This window comes from Eleutherodactylus coqui, chromosome 6, assembly GCF_035609145.1.
Source record: "Eleutherodactylus coqui strain aEleCoq1 chromosome 6, aEleCoq1.hap1, whole genome shotgun sequence".
In the NCBI taxonomy this organism is placed as follows: domain Eukaryota; kingdom Metazoa; phylum Chordata; class Amphibia; order Anura; family Eleutherodactylidae; genus Eleutherodactylus; species Eleutherodactylus coqui.
In genome coordinates this window covers 217923180-217947140 of record NC_089842.1, presented here as the reverse complement: position 1 = coordinate 217947140, position 23961 = coordinate 217923180, and the positions used below count along the sequence as shown (strand labels likewise).

The following is a 23961-nucleotide window of genomic DNA, read 5'->3' as shown; positions in this document are numbered from 1 at the left end:
CCTGATTGGTCAGATGCGTCTGTCCCTGCCTTCTGTCCTGTGAGTGACAGCTCCGTATCTTCGGTCCCGTTATCCGCTCATGGAGTCGGTCCGTTCTCAGCGGCTACAGCCGGGGGTCGGGCCCGGGGTGTCGGCCGGCACACTGCGCTCATTGCGGCCCGGAGTGACCGGCGGCTCCTTCCCCAGCGCGCAGGCCTCGGCTCCTCCGCCTACGCTCGGCCTGGGCATCCCGGGGAGTGCAGGGAGCCCGGCGGTGCTGCGGGAGGCCGTGGAGGCGGTGGTGCGGAGCTTCGCAAAACACACCCAGGGCTACGGTAGAGGTGAGGAGGGGCGGCAGGTTCGCCGGGGGTGGACAAGAGCGGGGTTACTGGGGGGCATCGGACTATCTGGGGGCTGTGATCTGACCACTGGGGGGCATTGGACTATCTGGGGGGATGATGTGAGCACTGGGGAACATCGGATTATCTGGCTGGGAATTATGCGACTACTGGGGGACATCGGACTATCTTGGGGGGAATGATGTGACTACTCGGGGACACTGGACTATCTTGGGGGGAATGATGTGACTACTCGGGGACACTGGACTATCTTGGGGGGAATGATGTGACTACTCGGGGACACTGGACTATCTTGGGGGGAATGATGTGACTACTCGGGGACATCGGACTATCTTGGGGGGAATGATGTGACTACTCGGGGACACTGGACTATCTTGGGGGGAATGATGTGACTACTGGGGGACACCGGACTATCTTGGGGGGAATGATGTGACTACTGGGGGACACCGGACTATCTTGGGGGGAAGGATGTGACTACTGGGGGACATCGGACTATCTTGGGGAGAAGGATGTGACTACTGGGGGACATCGGACTATCTTGGGGGGAAGGATGTGACTACTGGGGGACATCGGACTATCTTGGGGGGAAGGATGTGACTACTGGGGGACATCGGACTATCTGGGGGGGAATGATGTGACTACTCGGGGACATCGGACTATCTGGGGGGGAATGATGTGACTACTCGGGGACATCGGACTATCTGGGGGGGAATGATGTGACTACTCGGGGACATCGGACTATCTGGGGGGGAATGATGTGACTACTCGGGGACATCGGACTATCTGGGGGGGAATGATGTGACTACTCGGGGACATCGGACTATCTGGGGGGGAATGATGTGACTACTCGGGGACATCGGACTATCTGGGGGGGAATGATGTGACTACTCGGGGACATCGGACTATTTGGGAGGGGGAATGATGTGACTACTCGGGGACATCGGACTATTTGGGAGGGGGAATGATGTGACTACTCGGGGACATCGGACTATTTGGGAGGGGGAATGATGTGACTACTCGGAGACATCGGACTATTTGGGAGGGGGGATGATGTGACTACTCGGGGACATCGGACTATTTGGGAGGGGGGATGATGTGACCACTGGGGGGGCCTTTTTTCCCCGGTAATTATGTTATATTGTTATTAACCCTTTCCAATCCAATTTGTATCCTGGTTTTCCTAGGGGGCTTACTCTTTTTCTGCCGTTATACAATGGCACTATATGCTGGCTAAAGCCAGTACTGCATGAGGTGACACGTTGGATAGGCTCCGACAGCAGAGAGGCTGGCAATATACAGTAAGAGAACCCCAACGGACGTCTTCCAACATCGGAGCTGTACAGCCTTAAAGGGGTTGTCCCGCGCCGAAACGGGTTTTTTTTTTTTTTAAACCCCCCCCCCCCGTTCGGCGCGAGACAACTCCGATGCAGGGGTTAAAAAAACAACCCCCACAGCGCTTACCTGAATCCCGGCGGTCCGGCGTCTTCATACTCACCTGCTGAAGATGGCCGCCGGGATCCTCTGTCTCCATGGACCGCAGGGCTTCTGTGCGGTCCATTGCCGATTCCAGCCTCCTGATTGGCTGGAATCGGCACGTGACGGGGCGGAGCTACACGGAGCCCCATAGAGAAGAGGAGAAGACCCGGACTGCGCAAGCGCGGCTAATTTGGCCATCGGAGGGCGAAAATTAGTCGGCACCATGGAGACGAGGACGCCAGCAACGGAGCAGGTAAGTATAAAACTTTTTATAACTTCTGCATGGCTCATAATTAATGCACAATGTACATTACAAAGTGCATTAATATGGCCATGCAGAAGTGTATAGACCCACTTGCTGCCTCGGGACAACCCCTTTAAATCATAATGTCTTCAGAAGTCAGACAGTGGATTGGAAAGGGTTAAATGTGAGGTGAAGGTATGGGGGGGGGGGAGCTCGTATGTCCCCCGGATGAAGGTACGGCGGGGAGCTCGTCGGTCCCCCGGGTGAAGGTACGGCGGGGAGCTCGTCGGTCCCCCGGGTGAAGGTACAGGGAGGAGCTTTTCGGCACTGGTTGCCCCTATAATCTTTGGTAACAATGTAGGGTTATGATTGTGAGGTTTGGGGGTTTCGTCAACTTATGGTAGTGTATTGGTATTTCCTGGGAAGGACGCCCCCTGCTGGGGGTAAGTAGAGAGCAGTATGCTTGGGGGGGCTCGGGACTCTGCGCCACGCCATTAAGAATCACTATCTCCTAACATCTGGCTGAGGAGCCGTGAACTAACACTGCTGTGCGCAGGACAGGCTGCACTGACGCGCCGAGGACGACCGTGCGGGGGGAACTGTAACCGCTCAGCGCTCGTTCTGGGGTCTTATAGGGGTGTGCGGAGCTCATCACGTATACAGGCTCTAATCCCCTCCTCTTCTCCCTCCTCAGTGAACGTGGTGGAAGCGCTGCAGGAATTCTGGCAAATGAAGCAGACGCGAGGGGCGGAGCTAAAAAACGGAGCGCTGGTGGTGTACGAGATGGTGCCGTCCAACAGTCCGCCGTACGTCTGCTACGTCACCCTCCCCGGAGGCAGCTGCTTCGGGAGCTTCCAGGTAAGGCGCTCTGACGCCGCTCGTGGGCGGAACGTATCCTTCACAAAATCTGGCTCTCGCCTATCCAGCGAGTGTGACGACTGATGATGTCACTGCCGGTCTGACGATGACATCACCTGTTCAAATGAGAATCGTCTGGTCCAGAAGCTGCTTAACCCCTTAGTGACACGGACTGTTTTGGTCTTAAGGACGCTACGATTTTTTTTTTTTTTTTTTTCTTCTCTGCTTTTCAAAAGCCATAACTTTATTATTCATCCGTCGGCCGTGTGACGGATGTTTTCACCAAGTCATTGTTTCTATTGGTACCATTTTTGGGGTTCATATAATGTTTTTTTTTGGGGGGGGGGGGACGTCGAGAAACCCATCAATTCTGACATTGTGGGGTTTTTTACAGCGTTCGGCCGGCTCGCACGAGCGCGTTGGTGTAGCGTATTTGTGAGTGGAATACACTGTACCAATCTCCCATAGGCGGCCCGCTGTCATTACATACTCGCTGTGTGAGCCCGGCCTCAGGCACAGTGTCCACGGGCAGATTTGATATGCGGGACATCCTGAAATCAAGCCACCCATAGCATAGGCGCCCGCAAAGTAGTCAATAGCATGTGGGTGTGACGATGATTTTTTTTCCCCCCGGCTTGCGGGTCAAAATCGCAGCATGCTCCATTTTCCTGTGGATCCGGCGCGGATGGCTTCTATGGAAGCCGTCCGATCCGCAGACCGCCCGCAGCTGTCACTGTGTACGTGCCGTGGATGTATGTTTTTAGTTTTTTTCCACTGTTTCACAATAAAAACCCTTGTCTTTGGGAAATGTTTTTTTTTTTTTTGCATCGCTGCATTCAAAGTCCCATAACGTTGGTGTTTCGCACGGCCGGCGCTCTGTGGGGGTTGTTTTGTGTAGTTTTTATTAGTGTTATTTTGGGGTACATATGGCTTTGTTTATAAGTTCTAATGCGTCTTTTTGGGAGGCAAAATGAATGAAAACAGCATTTTGGCTCACTTTTTTAGCTTTGTCTTAGGGTGAACGCACATGGGCGGAAATTCCGCTACGAGATTTCCCGCAGAGTTTCCGCCCGTGCACGCTGCCATAGGATTGCATTGGTTTGTGCAATCCTATGCAGACAGCCGCGATTTGACCGCGTGGAAACTTGCGCTGTCAACCTCAGCATGTCCTAATTCTGTGCGAGCCTCGCAGAGGCCCGCACTGAAACGTCACTGCGGATGCACAGTCTCTGCCCTGCGAATGTGCGGCTGTGCACCAGCCGACACATCGTAGAGCAGGGAGAGAATGCCAGAGGAGGTGAGCCATGGGGCACTGCAGGGGCATGGGTCACATCCCGCTGCGAGAATTCTCACAGTGGAATCCGATCTGACTGTTGCCATTCACCCTTAGGCCGCCTGCACACGAGCGGAAATCCCGCCGCGGGATTTCCCGTGGGATTTCCGCCGTTGAAAGTTTGCATAGGAGTGCATTAAAATACGCATTCCTATGCAGACGGCCGCGGTTTGGCCGCGCGAAATCTCCCACGGCAAACAAACTGCGGCATGTCCTAATTTTCTGCGGGACACGCATTCACCCAGCCGCCGGCTCCGGTCTGCGCATGCGCCGGCTGCGTGGCAGCCGGCACATGAAAGAGCCGGGGCCGCCAGGCGCGGGTGAGTACGCGCTCGTCCCTGCAGGCGCTCGGGTCGGATCGCGTGGCGAGAATTCTCACTGCCGGATCCGACCCGCTTGTCTGCAGGCGGCCTTACAGAGTTTGACCTACAGGATAAGAAGGGTGTTTAATTTATTGTAAGGGCCGCTATGAATGAGATGATACCATTTTTTTTTTGTTTTTTTAAGTTGTTTTTAAACAAAAGTTGAAGTGTGCAACTTCAGCAGCTGGGCACTCATTTTACCAACCTCGGAAGGATGGAAGACTGAGTCAACATAGCTACCTGAACCATGCGGGGATTGAAACTGCAACATTCAGGTCATGAGCGAGAGCTTAGAACTGCATTTCTGCTGCCTTAACACTCTGCACCATCACTAATAAGAGCAATCATAGGCCATGGCAACACATTAGCCCTCCGCGATTACATGGCAGAGTCCCGATGACCCTTTTACATGCCACAAACACTAATCGTGGCGTGTAAGGGGTTAATAGCGGGAATCGGTGTTTTCAACGATCCCCTGTAGATGGCGCGGGCTCAGTTTCTGACCTCACGCCATCCATAAGATGTAAATGTATGACCTGGGGAGGATTCTGCTTCGCTTGTCAGCCAGGGTATATATATACGCCCTCTTCCAACGAGCAAGACTGAACGCTAATCATTCATTTTAAACGCGGGCGAACGAAAAATCGTGAGGTTCTCACCTGTTCTGTTGCAGCCGGCTCGGTGGCTTCTTGGGCAGTCTAAATGATGATCGCTCACAGCAATGTGAAACACTGAACGCCTAGTGAGCGAGGACTGCGCAATCCCCCCCAAGAACCGCGAAGTCTAAACAGGTGGCCGGAGCACCGATGGGCTGTGATGACATCACCGGTCGTTCGCTCAGGCAAGCGAGCATCGCGAGACCCTCAGCCTGTGTAAAAGGGCCATTAAATCCTGGCCTGAGCTGCAGTTCTGGACCTTCGTTTCACTTTCTGGCTTTTCTTTTTTTCTAGTTCTGCCCAACTAAAGCCGAAGCGAGGAGAAGTGCGGCGAAGATCGCCCTGATGAACTCCGTGTTCAACGAGCATCCGTCCCGCAGGATCACAGATGAGTTCATCGAGAAGAGCGTCTGCGAGGCCCTGGCCACGTTCAATGTAAGGCATGGCTGATAACTCTGCACGGACGTAACACTTCTCGTAGCTGAGGAGTTGTTACAGTGTATCTCCAGCAGTTGCCAAAATGCAGCCCCCAGGTTGGGGACCACTAGACAATCCTAAACGCATCAGTGCAGCTCACTCTCCCGCCCTGATGGTTTGTTACATGTACCGCTCCAGAGGATTGTGGAGACGGGATACAGTGTAGCAAATGGACCTTGACACATATTACGTTTGTGAATTTTTAGCTTCTGGATGTAAACATTTAATGATCCCATTCACTGACAGCAAGCAAACCTCTGCTAAAAAGTTCCAGAATTGCTAAACAGATTTTACTTAATTTCCTCCATGTGATCATCGTAAGGAAACTGTCCCAGATTCCCCTATAAATTACTTTTACATGCTGGTATTTATCCGTCACAGATTCCGAGAAGGCGTCCCCCCGGGGCGAGCCATCACGCTCCTATTAGGAGGGCTAAAAAAATGGAGCTGTTGGTTTAATTTTAGTCTCATTACAATGACACCCACCAGACCTCTGAGAACAATTAGCGCATGTGCGGCTCTGCTCCCCTCCCAGAACCAACTGCTTCACATTTGTGTTGTCACCAATTGAAAGCAGATGATTCTAACAGCAACAGTGTAATGATCTGCAGATGTTCCTGGACCATGAAGAATCCACTGCTCTGTTTGCTTTTTCAGGGGAACCGCGAGGAAGCTGATAACCCCAATACAGGAATCGGAGCCTTCCGCTTCATGCTGGAGTCAAACAAGGGCAAATCCATGCTAGAATTCCAGGTATCGAAAAACCTGATGTTTCAGAATATAACTACTATAATACTGCCCCCTATGTACAAGAATATAACTACTATAATGCTGCTCCTATGTACAAGAATATAACTACTATAATGCTGCCCTATATATACAAGAATATAACTACTATAATACTGCCCCCTATGTACAAGAATATAACTACTATAATACTGCCCCCTATGTACAAGAATATAACTACTATAATACCGCCCCCTATGTACAAGAATATAACTACTATAATACTGCTCCTATGTACAAGAATATAACTACTATAATACTGTTCCCTATGTACCAGAATATAACTAGTATAATACTGCCCCCTATGTACAAGAATATAATTACTATAATACTGCCCCCTATGTACAAGAATATAACTACTATAATACTGCCCCCTATGTACAAGAATATAACTACTATAATACTGCCCCCTATGTACAAGAATATAACTACTATAATACTGCCCCCTATGTACAAGAATATAACTACTATAATACTGCCCCCTATGTACAAGAATATAACTACTATAATACTGCCCCCTATGTACAAGAATATAACTACTATAATACTGCCCCCTATGTACAAGAATATTACTACTATAATACTGCCCCCTATGTACAAGAATATAACTACTATAATACTGCCCCTATGTACAAGACTATAACTACTATAATACCGCCTCCTATGTACAAGAATATAACTACTATAATACCGCCTCCTATGTACAAGAATATAACTACTATAATACTGCCCCCTATGTACAAGAATATAACTACTATAATACTGCCCCCTATGTACAAGAATATAACTACTATAATACTGCCCCCTATGTACAAGAATATAACTACTATAATACTGCCCCCTATGTACAAGAATATAACTACTATAATACTGCCCCCTATGTACAAGAATATAACTACTATAATACTGCCCCCTATGTACAAGAATATAACTACTATAATACTGCCCCCTATGTACAAGAATATAACTACTATAATACTGCCCCCTATGTACAAGAATATTACTACTATAATACTGCCCCCTATGTACAAGAATATAACTACTATAATACTGCCCCCTATGTACAAGAATATAACTACTATAATACTGCCCCTATGTACAAGACTATAACTACTATAATACCGCCTCCTATGTACAAGAATATAACTACTATAATACTGCCTCCTATGTACAAGAATATAACTACTATAATACTGCCTTCTATGTACAAGAATATAATTGCTATAATACTGCCTCCTATGTACAAGAATAGAACTACTATAATACTGCTCCTATGTACAAGAATATAACTACTATAATACCGCCTCCTATGTACAAGAATATAATTGCTATAATACTGCCTCCTATGTACAAGAATATAACTACTATAATACTGCCCCCTATGTACAAGAATATAACTACTATAATACTGCCTCCTATGTACAAGAATATAACTACTATAATACTGCCCCCTATGTACAAGAATATAACTACTATAATACTGCCCCCTTAGGTTGTCACAGGTAATACTTTTCAGTCATCTCTCCTAGGAGCTGATGACAGTCTTCCAGCTTCTGCACTGGAACGGCAGCCTGAAGGCTATGAGGGAACGTCAGTGCTCCCGTCAGGTATTGTCACCTTCCTCCCATCTGCTGTTATGGCGCTGCATCACTGATGCCACTTACCTGTGGATGTTTGCTCTGTGCAGGAGGTGTTGGCTCACTACTCTCATCGGGCGCTGGATGATGATATGAGGAACCAGATGGCCATGGACTGGGTGAACCGTGAACAGGACTGTCCCAGCATCCTCACCAGGGAGCTCGCGGCCACGGAAAGGCAGCTGGATGAGGCTCGGCTCGCTGGGAAGGAGCTTCGCTACCACAAGGAGAAGAAGGATATCCTGATGCTGGCTGCTGGGCAGTTGGGGAACATCCATACCTCCAACTGCTAGGCCCGGGCGCTGCAGGCTCTGCCCCCTGTGATTGGCATTGTTATGAAGGAGACAGTGGGCAGCTACAGAACTTACAGTGTTCAACGTCCTTGAAACCTCTCTTGCAACGCTTAGTGCTACTGACACTGACCCCCAAAGTGACTCCAGACTAGACTCCCCCAGTGCCCATGGGTGGAATGAAATAGGTCTATTACCAATAGTAAGAAGCATGTGTAGCGCCTTTCATCCTGTTGATGAGAGCGCGGTCATGTGACGGGGCCCGTCCTGGTGTCAGTCGCCCCTAACAGACCGGTGAGGTATTGGGACTGCACACTGTAACTTCTCCCTCCTACGTTATTACCCAGCCGCAGAAGCCGAGACATGCAAAATTATTATAGACTGCGCCGGCCGTTACGCTGATTCTGCCGCCACCTATGTACGCAGCACCCAATACACTAATGGCATAACCAGCGTAATGAAGTCCGTGCCCGGTCTGCTGAATGTCTTGTCTCCTGCCGCCGCCGCGCCATCTTGCACATGTTCTTTGTACAAGCGCCTGGGGGTCATCCTCTGCGCGCTGCGTGTCTTGTACTTGTCTTTTATATATATATTTTCTATATTTCGATAGCCTGCAGTTCTAGGCTCCGCCCCTGCTGCCCTACTTTGATGGTGACTGCCAGGTTGTTTTATTTTTTACACACGTAGTTTTTCTAGGATTTTTACGTCTGTAGCTTTTATAAGCGGGGGGGTGAGTACAGGGCGCGGGCGGAGAAGTCTTTATATAGTGGGGGAGGGGCACGTAGCAAAAAATAAACGTAGGAACACAGAAACTAAAGAACATCATTAAGCGGGGGCGGTGCTGAGCACTGAAAGCTCCTCCCAGATAAAGGGAAATTACTTAGTCTTCTACTACCACTAGTGCGGTTAGCGGCGCCCTCTTGTGGCTGCGTGACACAGGGAACATAGCTGCAGATGTTTAAGCACAAGTCCGGATTATTGACGGCACGAAAACAGCAGAGGAAAATGGCGGATTTCTCCACAGACGATGCTAGAATGTAAGCTAGTAAAACCTATGTCAGCTAGCTGTAGACAAAAACATGGCCGCCTCGGGGGTGGGTACCGTGAGGTGGTCCCGCCTGTAACACTATCACCTTCATTTTTAGTAGCTGCTTTGCCGGGGTTGTGCAGGGACAGGAAATACTTACTTGTGGTGTCATAACTCTTTTCCAACACCTGGGGGCGTGGCCTGCACCCGCTCTTTACCTGCCCTGGCATTGCAGGTGGCTGGCTGCTGGGCTCATCTTAATAGGTAAGCCGGCCCTTTCTGTCTCAGCATTGGCTGTAACAGAGGAGGGGGCTGGCTTTGGTTAGGAAGATAGCCAGGGCCTTGGGATGATGATGATGCCGATCCACACCATGTGACCAAAAGTGGAAGTTCCATCACCGCTGGTACGGAAAAGTATTTTCCCTCTCTACACCACCTCCTTAATTCTCGCCCATAGTAAGTCTCCATGCCCTGACCTGCAATGCGGCTGTGGTACCCTAGTCTTAAAGGGGAGTTCCACCACGTACTGAAATCGTGTTATAATAGCCAGATTTACATCCCGTCCACCTCACGCTTCTTTTACATTAATTTCCCCTTACTGATGCCCAACACACCCTGATCTAGAGGTGCCAGTCTATGGCCTGCTACAGTGCCAGTCACAGGACTACCATGTTACAGATGACCCGCCTCTCTTTCAAACCTCCCAGCCAATCAACAGATCTGAGAGGCTACATAAGATTTCCCAACAGCCCTGACTCCTCTGAACTATGGAGAGGGGCGGGACTTACTGCTAGTCTCGTGACTGGTCAGTATTTGCCCTCTAGGTCAGATGTGATATTTCTATAGGTAGGGGGCAGGCAGGTCCTACGAAAGTCTATAGGTCACTCACAATATAGTTATACAGGTAAACGAAGCAATAACTCCGCCCACCGCACATCATGTGACGTGAGAATGAACACTACAGTATTATAATGTATAAATGACGTTTTATATCTATCTATACTTTTATTACTACCTAACTAGGTCTCCACGACTGGTACCGGACCAATAGCCTGTGTTTTATATCAATACTCCGCAGTGGTTTGTACGACGGTATACGCAAATAAAAATGTATTTCCAAGAAACGCGACTGTTTCCATTTTTCTGGTTATAGTGTGGAAGTAACGACAATTCTCCAACTGCTGCGCTAGCGTGTAACTGAGCACAACCTGCCCGTATGTCACAACCCCGCCCCCAGGTGATGACATGAGAGCCGCACACCATATACTACAGTGACATCACCTATTACTGCTGACAACCAGCCTGTATATAATGTCTGAGTAGTCACAGCCACGCCCCTTGATGATGACATCACTGATACAATGACGTAATCAGACATGAGATCCACACACATACTACAGGGACATCATCTATTACTGCTGACAACCGGCCTGTATATCATGTCTGAGGGGTAGTCACAATCCCGCCCCCTGCTGTGACATCACTGATATAATAACATTTGATCAGACATTGGATCCGCATACCTTATACTATAGTGACATCATCTATTACTGCTGACAACCAGCCTGTATATCATGTCTCAGAGGTAGTCACAGCCCCGCCCCCTGCTGTGACATCGCTGATATAATAACATTTGATCAGACATGAGATCCGCCCACCTTATACTACAGTGACATCATCTATTACTGCTGACAACTAGCTTCTATATCATGTCTCAGAGGTAGTCACAGCCCCGCCCCTGCTGATGACATCACTGCTATCAGCCTCCAGTATCTCAGTTAGCAGCAAGAGGATGGTGGGTATTCTCCAGTACGTCATCCTGAACACCTCTGGCGCATATAACTTATATTTAATGTAGAAATGATGTCTTGCATTGGCGCTTTCTGACCTTCCCAATATGGCGCCGCAGTTCCCCCATGACACTACTTCCGCTCACCCCCCGACGCTGATGGTTACGTCACCACCGTGCGCCGGAAGTTGTGTGTTTCTTCGTCCTCGCTGTGTTTCTGGTCGGTGTTGCTGTTGCTGAGCTCTGCAGTCATGGCCGATGTCCTGGACTTACACGAGGCGGGAGGCGAGGACTTCGCCATGGACGAGGACGGGGATGGTAAGCAGCTCTACACATGTGGTGTGTCCGGAGGTCGGCCAGTTACCATGGCTCTCCGCAGACCCGACCGGATGGAGCCGCCGCTGATTCTCCTGTTCTTCCTTCCCGCAGAGAGCATCCACAAGCTGAAGGAGAAGGCGAAGAAGCGGAAGGGGCGCGGATTCGGTGCCGGTGAGTATATGATCGTGTGATGGGCGCTCTTGTTCCCTGTTATCAGCCGCCCCTCCAGTCCCCGTGGTGTGCTGTAGTTTTCATTGCCCCCGTTGTTGGGTGCCTGTAATGTTTTGTAGAAGCTTTTTATTTATTTATTTTTTTGAGAACAGAAAGCGAAAACTCCTCAATTCTGCGATTGTTTTATTCTTCAGAGCGCCCATTATGCAGCATAAATGGCGATATATTTTTTTTTTCTGTGGTCGGTGCGATTACCAGAACAAAATATATATATTTTTAAAACTTTTTGAACTTTTAGGGGAGAAATTATAATTATTTTTGCATTGCTGCCCTCAAAGTCCCAGAAATCGTTTAGTTTCCCGCGGTCGGCGCTCTGAGAGGTTGTGTTTTTTTGCGTTGCAAGCTGTAGTTTTTATTTGTACCGTTTTGGGGTACATACGGCTGTTTTGATCACTTTTGTAGCATTTTTGTGAGGTAAAACAAATGAAATAAGCATTCTGCCTCTTTGTATATATGTTTTATATAATTTTTTTTGCTACGCAGGATAAATAGCGCGCTCAAATTATACCACCGGTCGTTACGGACACGATGATTCCAAATAGAGGAGGTTTTTCCTAATTTTTTTTTTTATTATTATACAAATACGGGAAAATGAGCAAAAAAGGTTTTCAAGTGTTCTTTTTTGTTTGTTTTTAGGTGTTTTTTTTATTTTTTTTCTCCCTTAGGCCTCCTTCCCACGAACGGATTTCCGCCGCGTAGTTCGCGGCGGAAATCCGTTGCGTTGCCCGCAGCTATTAGGTTCTATTGAACCTAATAGCTCAGTGCTCACGGTGCGGAATTCCACACCGTTAACTCACCCGTCCTCACCCGCAGCATGCTCTATTTGCCGCGGGTGTACGCGCGGACGGCTTCCATTGCAGTCAATGGAAGCCGTCCGTTCACGTTATATTCTGCTGTAGCACAGCGGAAGATAGCGTGAAAACACTTCCCCGCCCACCGCCGCCGTGTCATATGACGCGGCTGGGCGTGTCATATGACGCGGCGGAGGTGGGCGAGGAAGCGTCGTGCAAGAGCGAGGACGCCGGATCCGCAGGTAAGTATGGGGTCTCCTCGGGGGCGCCGTGACGGGCTCCGCCGCGGAATTTCGCAGCAGAGCCCGTCACAGCCGTGTGCAGCCGGCCTTACACTGTTTCTGTCCCTGTAGCGGACCTGGACCAAAGCGGCTGTGATAAAGTAGTGCAGCACTTCTGTCCCACAATGCCTTATTACTTGTAACAGCAATCATAGGCACTGGAAACACAAGGGCGCCTGTATCTGGTGTCCTGTTGCCGTGGCAACCCGTCGGCCCTCCGCAATAACATCACTGGGGTTCACTGACGTCGCTGACGAAGTGCGCTCCATCTGTGAACCCTTTATGTAGATGGCAGCATGCAGGGGGTTATCGGCGGGGGTTGCTGTCCTCACACACTGTTGCAGGGAAGGGCTGGCTATCGGTAACTTCTGATCCTGCATAAGGTTACGCCCTGCGGGGTTAGGGGTCCATTTGCACCAAACGATTTCTCCCTTGCATGATGTTGCCGGTTTATATACAGGTATATCACCACTCGCTCATACACAGCCCTTCACATCCGCTGTGTGAGGCAGAGCGATTAGTGAACGAGCTGATGGTGGGCTTTAGGCCTGCAGAAAATGGATGAAAAGTGAACAATTTATTGTTTGTTGTTTTCTGGCTGTTTACAATAAATGATTGTTGTTCATTTTTGCTGGTTGTATGCTGATGGCTTCGCTGTAGTCGGCCTCCGGGCCGTGTTTTCTAGGTTATATTACTGACCCCATGTTGTCTTCCCTGTGTAGAGGAGGGGTCCCGCGCCCGCATCCGAGAGGACTATGACAGCGTGGAGCAGGATGGGGACGAGCCCGGACCCCAGAGATGTAAGTAATTCCCTGTCTGTATATAATTTACAGCCTGCAGTGTAAGGTAGACATAACCGCTATAGGAGGCGCTCAATGTACTCCCTGAAGGACGGGGACTCCGATTACATGGGGGGCAGCGACTACATACAGTCAGAGGAGGGTGTCAGGAACTGTTCTGACCAACAGGAGCTGCACAATCAGCTGAATACAATGCTAGAGCTCCAACTAAGGCCTCATGCAGACGGCCAGGTCGGATCCCGCTGCGAGAATTCTTGCAGCAGGATATGACCCGTGCCCCAGCATTTGCCTTACTCACCCGTCTGGCGTCTTTCTCTGCACAGCGATGGGCCGGCTAGCGCACAGCCGCACATGCGCAGTGCAGAGCCGGGGCGTCTGCCATGACGTTTCTGTGCGGGCCTCTGTGAGGCTCACACAGAAATAGGACATGCCGCGATTTGTTTACTGTTTTCACGTTGTCAAAATCGCGGCTGTCTGCATAGGATTTCATTATCCAATGCAATCCTATGGCGGCGGACATTCTACGGGTAATCCCGACGCGGAATTTTTGCCCATGTGCATTTACCCTAACGTGTCCAAAAGCACAGCTCACCGTTCGTTAGCACGGACGGGCTATAACAGCAGACTAACAGTTCCAGCACCGTTGTGTTTAAGAGAACTTTAAAAAACAATCTATATATTTCTATGTATACGGATATATTATTGTTTTTGCACCGCTCTATCCAAGGGCCTGCAGCTTTCTTATCTTCCTGTGGATGGAGCTCCGTGAGGGCCTGATCTTGGTGTGCCAACTTGTAGTTTTTATTGGTGGTATTTTGGGGTACGTATAATGTATTTAATGACTTTTAGTTGTTGGGAGGCTGGGTGCAAAAATACCCCCCCCCCCCCCAATCATGATGTATATGTACGCCATGGGGTACAAAGTGGTTAATAAAGGGGCGATTCAGTGTATTGTGTGTGTTTGTCCGTCCGGCCCCTGATGGTCTGGAAATATTAACAATACAGAATAGGTTAGCGGTCGCGCGCTTTAAGCTCCTGCTATTACAGGGCTGCAGCTCTGGCGCAGACACAAATGATCCTAAATGGTAACGCAGCACCTCGGTGATCTTGAGGATTCCAGATTATCAGGACTCCAAAGGTTCGTTCACACATAATGGAAATGGTGCAGATTTTCCACAGTGCAAAATCTGCATTATTTACCTGTCAAATTTCACATAATTGGTGCGGATTTTCTGCTGTCAGGAATCGGCACCATGTGACGGTACGGTTCCTGTAATCGTGTAGAGTAGTTAGTAATGGCGGTTTGTGATGGCGTTGTGTTCCTTTCTCCACACAGCGGTGGAGGGCTGGATCCTGTTTATCACCGGAGTCCATGAAGAAGCCACAGAAGAGGACATTCACGATAAATTTGCTGAATTTGGTGAAATCAAGAACGTCCACTTAAATTTGGACCGGAGGACGGGCTACTTGAAGGTAAGCAAGAAGCCTAGGAATGCCCATACAACCCCCCACCACCCCGAGGCGGGCACACGGGAGTGCGTCTGATGCATTACGTCACTTACAGGATAAACCTCCTGTTGTACGGCACCTTATAAAAGGGTTGTCATCAAATAGGGGATAAGTGTGTGATTGGTTTGGGGGGTGGCTACTGGGACCCCCATAGCTCTTGAGAAGGAGTGTAATGTGGCTGTGGTCTTATATGCACACTGCCGCACCGTTCATCTACGTAGGACAACAAAGCTCTGTGTCCTCGACCAACCGTCGAGGTGAGTGTAGTAGTAATGTGTCATACAGGGGACTCCAGACCCGCTACTTGTGAACCTTAGGGGTCCCACTAATCAGACACTTATCCCTATCGGCTTCCAGGTACTGTTATGCATTAGGGGCTTGTTCATGACATATGAGGGGGTTCAGGGGTCTGCCGGACCCCCAGCATTAATCCTCTGACAGAATTGTTATTTCTCCTCTGCAGGGTTACGCTCTGGTGGAGTATGAGACTTACAAAGAAGCCCTGGCAGCTATGGAAGGGTTAAACGGTCAGGACATGATGGGACAGCCGATCAGCGTGGATTGGTGTTTTGTTCGGGGACCTCCAAAGGGAAAAAGACGGTAAGAAGCTTGTCCCCAGAATATGGGAAGTCTGCCAACTCCACGAGGGTCACATCTCCATGTAACCTGATTAAAGCCCCCTTTACACGGAGCGATGATCGCTCAATCGACAGTTTGAGTGGCAGTTTTGAGCGATCTTATTTGGATAAACTTTTAAGTAGCTAATTGGCTACTTAAGAGTTAATGAAGGTGGAGTGGGACATCGCTGACAGCTCCGAGAACAGCAGCTACTTTGTATATGCAAACAGCTGCTTTGTTCTCGGAGCTTTCAGCTGGTATGTCGCTGAAAGCTCCAAGCAGGATACCAGCTGAAAGAATGCTATCTGCAGTGTCCTGCTGAGAACACAGCATGCGGGGCTGATAAAAGTAATCGCTGACTTTTAGCCTGCTGAAAATCAGCGATAAACGAATAGTGCACAATGGCAGCGTGTTTAGACACAACGGTTATCACTCAAAAGATGGCTTTCGAGCGATAATCGTCTAAAGGGGCCCTAACCCACTACGGATCCAACTGGTGGTGTGCTTTATCACGTTGCTTCATTTCCTGTTCTCCACTGGCCTCCCAAGCTGCTTTTCCACCTCTCGTGCTCCGACTACACCTGAAGCCTCCTGCACGCTATTTATATTCACAGCTGTGTTTGCAATTTGTCTACTCTACTCTACTCACATCCAAAGCTGCTGCACAAGGCAGTTTGTTTTTGTAGATGTATGTGATGCACTGTATTGCAGGGGATGTACAGGTAGGTGGTCTGGAAAGTCCTCATCCCCCTCACCTTCTTACATGTTATGTTTTGGCCTTGTGTTCCCCATCATTCTGCACTCAGTACCCCATAATGACAACAGAACGGGAGAAATATTGTAAGTTTTTAAACATAAAGAGCATCCATTCTGCAGTGACAAAGTATTCACATCCTTTGGTACGACACGTGACATTTAGTTCTGGGGCTTCTATTTTTTTTTATCCCCCTGATTAGAGTCACCTGCAGTATATACAGCTGAGGTGCAGATCTGGAGAAGCTATAAACACATCTCTGCTGCCCTGAAAGTTCCCAAGAGCCCAGCGGCCCCCACAATACTTACATGGAAGAACAACCAGGACTCTTCCTGGAGCCACCGATCCCCAAACTAAGAACCCAACGGTCATTCTGGCTGAGCTCCAAAGACCCTGTGTACAGATGGGAGAAACTTCCAGAAGGTCGAACATCCCTGCAGCCTCCAACAATCTGGGCTTTATGGCGGAGGGGCCAGAAAGAAGCCTCCTCAGTAAGACACATGGAAGCCCCCTGGAGTTACCAAAAAGACCCTAAAGGCTCTCAGACTGCAGGAAATAAGATTCTCTGCTCTGATGACACCAAGATGGAACTTTATGGCCCCTAAGTGTTCCGTCTGGAGAACTGAAGTGTTCTGTCTGGTGGAGCATCATGCTGGGGGAGGGGAGACTGGTCAGGGTGGATGGAAACCAGGTGCCGCTCATCACCTGCCCAATACCATCCCTACAGTGAAGCATCATGCTGGGGGAGGGGAGACCGGTCAGGGTGGAGTGACAGCTAAATGGAGCGAAGTACAGAGATAATGACAACCTGATCCAGAGCACAAGGGACCTCAGACTGGGCAGAAGAGCCACCTACCCAGAAGACAATAACCCTAAGACCCCAGCCAAGACAGCACCGGAGGGACAACTCTGTGACAACTCCGCAGACGGCCCCCATCCAACCTGACTGATGGCAGAAAATCCCCAAATCCAGGGGTGCAAACCTTGTGGCATCATCCCCAAGACTGGAGGCTGGAATTACTGCCAGCGGGGCTTCACCTAAGTGCTGAGTACAGGGGTGTGAATACTTATGTCACTGCAGAATGGGAGTATTTCATTTTAAAAGATTTTACAAAGATTTCTCCCGTTCTGTTATTACTATGGGGTACTGACTGTAGAATAATGGGGGGTACTGACTGCAGAATAATGGGGGGCACCAGGCCAGAGCATAACTTGTAAGAGGGTGGGGGGGGGGGTGAGGACTTAACCAGACCCCCTGTAGCATTTACTCCAGCTCTGCTGTTGATGTTCTGTGTTTCCATGTTTTCCAGGAGTGGGCGCCGGAGGAGCAGGAGCCCGGATAGGAGGAGGCGTTAGAGCTCTCGCCGTCACCCCTCACATTACTTCTTCCTCTATTATAACGTTTCTTAGCTCAGTTTCAGTTTTTAACCATTGAGGTGATTTGTTTTTGCATCAGTCCTGTTACCCAGCGATCAGCTGCCCCCAAATATACCGGGACCTCACAGCTTCATACCATGGAGATCAGACCGGTCCTCTGTCGGGTAAAACCACGGCCTGATGCCTTCGTGTGGGGGTCCATGGACGGCATTGTGAAAGTGTTTGCAGTCCATCAGGAAGTTTTTGATTTTAATGTCGCCCCCTCTTGGTTGGTGTAAGTGGCGGAAAATATTGTACGTTCTCATGAGCCGTGTGTTCTGAATAAAGCCCTTTTATGTTACATCTTATTTGTGTGCTGTAAACGCCTCATAGAGCCTCATGGACAATGTTCCCCACCACTTCAGTATCTCTGCTTGCTGTCATTGAAAAGGAACATGAACCCCCCCCCTCCTGACCACAAGTGCAGTATGGGGCTGACGGGATGGTCCCTGTCCTTCAAGCCCAGTGATCTCCGTGCGTTTGCTCCTGCACATCGTGCGATCGGCAGGATCGGGCTGTCAAGTGAAATAATCAGAACCCCCTCGGATTGATTGCTTTGTTTCCATACGGAAAAGCACTGCTTTCACATTTGGGCGATTGCTGGGGAGCCCATAATGTCACATGACGTCCCTGATAGATGGAGATAGGAGTCGTACAGATCGCAGCTAGCAGTTGTCTAACGGGCCTTTACTATCAGTGACCTGTATGTGGGGACAGCAGGGGACACGTAGATAACGTCCCCCTGCTGTTCAGAGTATGCGGTAAATGTACATGAGAAAAATATACATGGATGTACGCGTTCATCTAAATAATAGCACAGCAAAAAAAAAAGGTTTGGTATTGTAGTAATTGTACTGACCCATGGAATAACGTTATCATGTCAGTTTTGTTGCAGTTTGTACGCCCTAGAGATGCACCGAAAGATGGCGGAATATTATTTTTTTCTTCATTTTACTTCCCTTAGAATTTTTTAGAAGTTTTTTTTAGTACATTAAATAGCATCATTGAAAAATACAACCTGCCCTACAATAAACAAGCCCTCATGCAGCGACGTCGAATAAATAAAGGGGTAACCGTTTTTTTAAAAGTGGGGAGGAAAAATGAAAATGGATTTGGGGAGGGGAGGGGGGGGGCGTCATTAAGGGGTTATAGAAGTTTTGCTGCAAAGTATCCGTCCGATCAGTCGCAGAATGCCTGCCTCCACATCCCTACCATTTGGTGCGGGTTTTATCTTGGCTTCCTCTGTGGGACGCACCCCCTCATTGAGAAGAAGTGTATTCCGTATCGCAAACTGTGAAAATGGCTAATGCTGTGGAATTGAATTCCTCACTGCAAGTGACTTTCCGCACGGGTTTTGTATGGATTATTTCTGCAGTTTGTGGACGAGGTTTTCAAAATCTCATCCACTTTGCTGCTAATAGAAATGCAGCAGAATTTCCGTGCGGAGGGTGTGGTCTGTCCCCCCTTTCTGAACCCCACCTTAAGGCTGGGCTCACACAGGGCGGATTTGCCATGCGGAATTCAGCCACGGCAAATCCGCCCGCGGCCGCTAATCTCGGGATTAGCCAGCCATGTGGACGAGATTTCTCAGAAACCTTATCCACACGGGATGGCCAATCTGCTGCGGTAAATCCAGCTGTAACCGCAGCTGCGGCAGCCGCGGTTTCAGAGCATGCAGCATGTCCTTTTTTTTTTCATTGCCGCGCGCTCTATGGGAGCGCAGGCCGCAGCGAAAGAGCGATCGGCCGGGCCGCTTCAAAGCCGCCGCGGCTTAAACCGCTGTGGTTCTCCCGGCGGGAATCTCGCGGTTTTTGCTGCGGCCAAACCACGAGATTTCCGACGGGAATCCGACCCGTGTCAACCTAGCCTAAGGGGTAGGAGCGACTGAGGGAAAAACCCGCAGTGAGGAACCTTTTTCTTGTTTTTGTGGGACAGACACCAAGGAGTCCTGCGATTTTTCTATTCTACAGAAAAAGTGCACAAACGTGAGTGACAACAATCCCTAATTCCCCCTGCCCCTTCCCGTGTTGGCCTACTTAGAGATTTGCGCTATGAGCTAGGTAAATTTGCGAGCGTATCGGCACATTCTGGTGTACTTTTTGCACATCGGGTGCCACCATGCCTGACTTAAATGGCTCTTTATCCTAACGAGGTCCAGGTGTGTCACAGAGTTGCACAGCGTATTCCGTTTTTCTGCACATTAGAATACAAATGTGCATAATAATGGAGCATATCGTGTTTTTTTCTGCATGTCCAAAAAAGGCGATGCAAACGAACGCATTGAAATCATTGGTTTAAAACTGCATCAGGTGCAAATTTTAAATGGTTTATATTCCCTCATTCAATAATTGCACCAGGGACTTTCGTCCAATCGCTGGCCGCGTTTACACTGAGAGATTAACGTTCAAATTTGCACAATGCAACAATTTTTTTTTTGGAATGATAAACATTCCGTGTAAAAGAGACAAAGGGAGAAAATTGCCTCTGAAATGGTGACATTTTGTGTGACGTATGAAGGCACTGCTGGTTGTCCCGCCAAATGTGGGAGAAGAACCTGATTAGAGGGCAGCCGTAGACTACACCCCCAACAATCGTGACAACAGGGGTCATAGAGTGGTGGTCACCTATGTGCAGTCCCTCCATTTTACCGGAGAGGGCGGAGCGCTGGACTTCAACTGTCGCCGACCGCCCCATTGAAATGAATGGTGTGGCGGTGCGTGTAGAGGAGCATCTCCTCATCTGGCGTCAGCGGTGTCCCAGCAGTCGGCCACCCAATCTGTAAGTCGTTGGTGCTTTCCTGGTTGCAGTTTTTAATGTGATGATGAGCCCAAGCAGCTGGAGAGAAAGGAAGAGGTGAGGAGCTGTATATAATGGGCGATGACCTAACTTGTATGATATACTGATCGCTGCTGAAACGGCGTGCCGGAGAGATGGGTGCACAGAGCGTGGGGGGAAGTTCTACGGGTCCGGTCGGAGGGCACTTAGGATGGTTGAAGGGTAACCAATGTAGTTCCACGGACTCAGTCGCATAAATAGGCAGCGTGTTCCGAGTTATCTGCACATGTAATACACGCAGATCATCACCTGTTTACAAGCCCAAAAGCAAGAAGGTGCCAGAAATTTGGTCTTCCTTCCTGTATGAATACACAATGATTACTCGTGTGGCCGTAATAAGGCAAATATAGGACGTGCTGCAATGTTTTTGTTTACACGCATGTAAAATAGGCATGCATGAAACCCTGACACCAGTGAACCGGGTGTAATATGTCTGTAGGAGGGAGACAAAGTACGTTTCTCACACGTGAAAAAAACCTCACAGCGTGTCCATTGTCTGGACCAAAATCACCGGTGTAAGTCTATGGGAGCGTTAATACGCGGTGAATGTGCCTGATACACGAGTCATAATCTATTTGTATAGCGCCAACTTATTCCGCAGCGCAGGGGGAACACAATATGAAAATTACAGAAATTGCAAGAGCTACATGTGGTATTCAATCATTGGGAAACGAAGGGGGTGGAGGTGATACCGAAGGTACCAGGGCAGGCGGCGGAGCGAGGGGGAACACAGCAATGTGATATGCAGTTTTTGGGACACAAACGGGGTGGGGGCAGGAAGGCTACATGTTAGGCAAATGTGGAAAGCCATAGGGAGCAGGAGGCATATTGTGGGGGTGGGGGGCTAGACCAGGAGGTTCGTAATGCTTCTTTGAAGAGGTGCATTTTTAGGGTGCGTCTGAAGTTTCGTACATCGGTAATTGTCCGGATGCCTTGGGGTAGAGCGTTCCAGAGGATCGGTGCAGCTCTGGTGAAGTCCTGTAGGCGAGCATGTGAGGTTCGTATTACAGGGGTGTTTAGTCTGAGTGTGTTAGCGGATCGGAGTGTGCGGGCTGGGTGGTGTACGGACAGGAGGGAGGCGATGTATGGTGGCGCAGTGCCATGGAGATCGTTGTGGGTGAGGAGTTTGAATTGAGTTCTGTAGTGGATGGGCAGCCAGAGCAGCGACTGGCATAATGCAGAGGGGTCTGAGAAGCAGCTGGAGTATTCATTGCATACTTCCACAGAAAGGAAGTGATCACCACGTATTACACGTGCAAAAAGCCTGATCTCCGCTGGCAATGCACACATTTCTGTAGCGTAAATACACAGCGTACTTACGGGACGGCGCTGCGCCTGTGTGAGAGCTGAAAGCTCCCAATTTAGACAACTAGTTGTGGCTCCATAATTAGTGATGCTATTTCGCATTGCACCAGTAGATGGCGCCAGTGTTATAGGTCCACGCGACTAGGATAATGCGGGGCCTGAGCAATGTCTTTGGCGACCATGGAAGATGTAACAGTCGGAGTTCAGGGTTTTACCGCACTGCGTCCGGCGTCGCTTTATATGCAAATTCTTACGGCTTGAGCTGGATGTGGAGTTCTCCCAGCGGGGGGCGCCATGAAATAGGCAATGGCTTATTGGAGGCACTGTGTTATTTCTGTTCCACCACACCTGTGGTCATAACTGTAGAACTGCGGCCACATTTGTCATTCGTGGTACGCTTCGGACCGCAGCAAATAAAAAACGCATCAAGAATGCATGTGAGTGCTTAAACCAAAAAATTGCAAGAGTTTTTTTTTTTGTTTTTTTTTTTATTGCAGTTCAGAAACGCATAAAAATATAACGTGTGAAACCGCGTAAGGCGTTGCAAAAGACCTCACACCATCTGTAGAAGACCAGCAGCGTACTTGACCTTCAGGGTGTCCGGGAGCTTCTACAGCCACAGCAGCTATAGGTGACCGGTAGTACACAAAGGCCTGCTGAGACTTGTAGTCTTTCCACTCCAGCTGGTTTGTAATATGAAGAGATGGATATGAGCCAGCGGCTCTGATTCCTGGAATACAGCGAGCGGGGGAGGGGTTGCGCTAGAAGTCAAGGTTGTCCTGCAGGATCCCGGCTCATATTACAGATGAGAAGATTGCGGTGCATTATATACCGTATTTATAGTGTGATCACTATATTCCTCAGCAGCAATAAATAACCTGGGTTTGTGATGTCACCAAAGTTTAACCCACTTTGGAGTATAAAAGACTTTTTGATCGCTGTCAATTACATTTTTATTTTTAGAGAGGGAACCACCAAAAATGCACAATTCAGGCGCTGTGTATTTTTTTTTTCTGAAGATGTTCACTCTGTGCTATAAAGAATGTTATTTCGATTGTACATTTATAGACGGTTTTTTTTTTATTTCTATTTTGAATATGCTAAAAGATTTTTCTTTTAAAATTTTTAATATCCTTAATGTTTTTATAATCCTTTTTTTTTTTACTTGATTTTAGTTTTTAGTCCCCATAGAGGACTTGAACTTGTGATCGTTTAATCAATCATAAAAGTATAAAGCAATACCATGGCATTACATTTTACTGCGTTCTGACAGGCAGTCTATTAAGCCATGCCACAGGAACACCTTAATAGACATTCATTCATTGGAGCCCTGGGGGCCTTCAGAAGGCCCTGGGCTATCATCGCAACCGAATGGCATCTTGTGATCTTATTATAAGGGGGCCATTCAGGACCACCGAATACTGATCATGGAATGTAAATGCTGCTGTCAGTATTTAAAGTGTTAAAGGGGTTGTCCCGCGCCAAAACGGGTTTGTTTTTTTTTCAATAGCCCCCCCGTTCGGCGCGAGACAAACCCGATGCATGTGTTGAAAAAAAAAAACGGATAGTACTTACCCGAATCCCCGCACTCCGGTGACTTCTTACTTACCTTGCGAAGATGGCCGCCGGGATCTTCACCCTCGGTGGACCGCAGGTCTTCTGTGCGGTCCATTGCCGATTCCAGCCTTCCTGATTGGCTGGAATCGGCACACGTGACGGGGCGGAGCTACGAGGAGCAGCTCTCCAGCACGAGCAGCCCCATTCAACACGGAGAAGACCGGACTGCGCAAGCGCGTCTAATCGGGCGATTAGACGCTGAAAATTAGACGG

General features: G+C 49.0%; 2 protein-coding genes across 2 annotated transcripts; both read left to right on the top strand.

Annotated features, from left to right (window-relative positions):
• The first annotated feature begins 15 nt into the window (after positions 1-15).
• On the top strand, positions 16-10608 carry LIX1L (limb and CNS expressed 1 like). Its single transcript, XM_066608758.1, has 6 exons — positions 16-320; positions 2753-2916; positions 5562-5702; positions 6402-6497; positions 8060-8137; positions 8218-10608. Exons 1-6 carry the CDS (start codon positions 80-82, stop codon positions 8458-8460), a joined length of 963 nt encoding a protein of 320 aa, XP_066464855.1. The 5' UTR covers positions 16-79; the 3' UTR covers positions 8461-10608.
• An 827-nt stretch (positions 10609-11435) lies between these two features.
• Positions 11436-18292, top strand: RBM8A (RNA binding motif protein 8A). The gene is made up of 6 exons (XM_066608757.1): positions 11436-11591; positions 11703-11762; positions 13617-13694; positions 15031-15167; positions 15667-15803; positions 17886-18292. The coding sequence occupies exons 1-6, from the start codon at positions 11525-11527 to the stop codon at positions 17929-17931; spliced, it is 525 nt and encodes a 174-aa protein (XP_066464854.1). The 5' UTR covers positions 11436-11524; the 3' UTR covers positions 17932-18292.
• The last annotated feature ends 5669 nt before the right edge of the window (positions 18293-23961 follow it).

Excerpts from the sequence above, each read along its gene's own strand:
- LIX1L (XM_066608758.1), top strand. The coding sequence starts at position 80 with ATGGAGTCGGTCCGTTCTCAGCGGCTACAGCCGGGGGTCGGGCCCGGG. Across the intron at positions 321-2,752 it reads CACCCAGGGCTACGGTAGAG|TGAACGTGGTGGAAGCGCTG; the intron begins GTGAGGAGGGGC and ends CTCCCTCCTCAG. Across the intron at positions 5,703-6,401 it reads AGGCCCTGGCCACGTTCAAT|GGGAACCGCGAGGAAGCTGA; the intron begins GTAAGGCATGGC and ends TTGCTTTTTCAG.
- RBM8A (XM_066608757.1), top strand. The coding sequence starts at position 11,525 with ATGGCCGATGTCCTGGACTTACACGAGGCGGGAGGCGAGGACTTCGCC. Across the intron at positions 11,763-13,616 it reads GGGGCGCGGATTCGGTGCCG|AGGAGGGGTCCCGCGCCCGC; the intron begins GTGAGTATATGA and ends TTCCCTGTGTAG. Across the intron at positions 15,168-15,666 it reads GGAGGACGGGCTACTTGAAG|GGTTACGCTCTGGTGGAGTA; the intron begins GTAAGCAAGAAG and ends TCTCCTCTGCAG.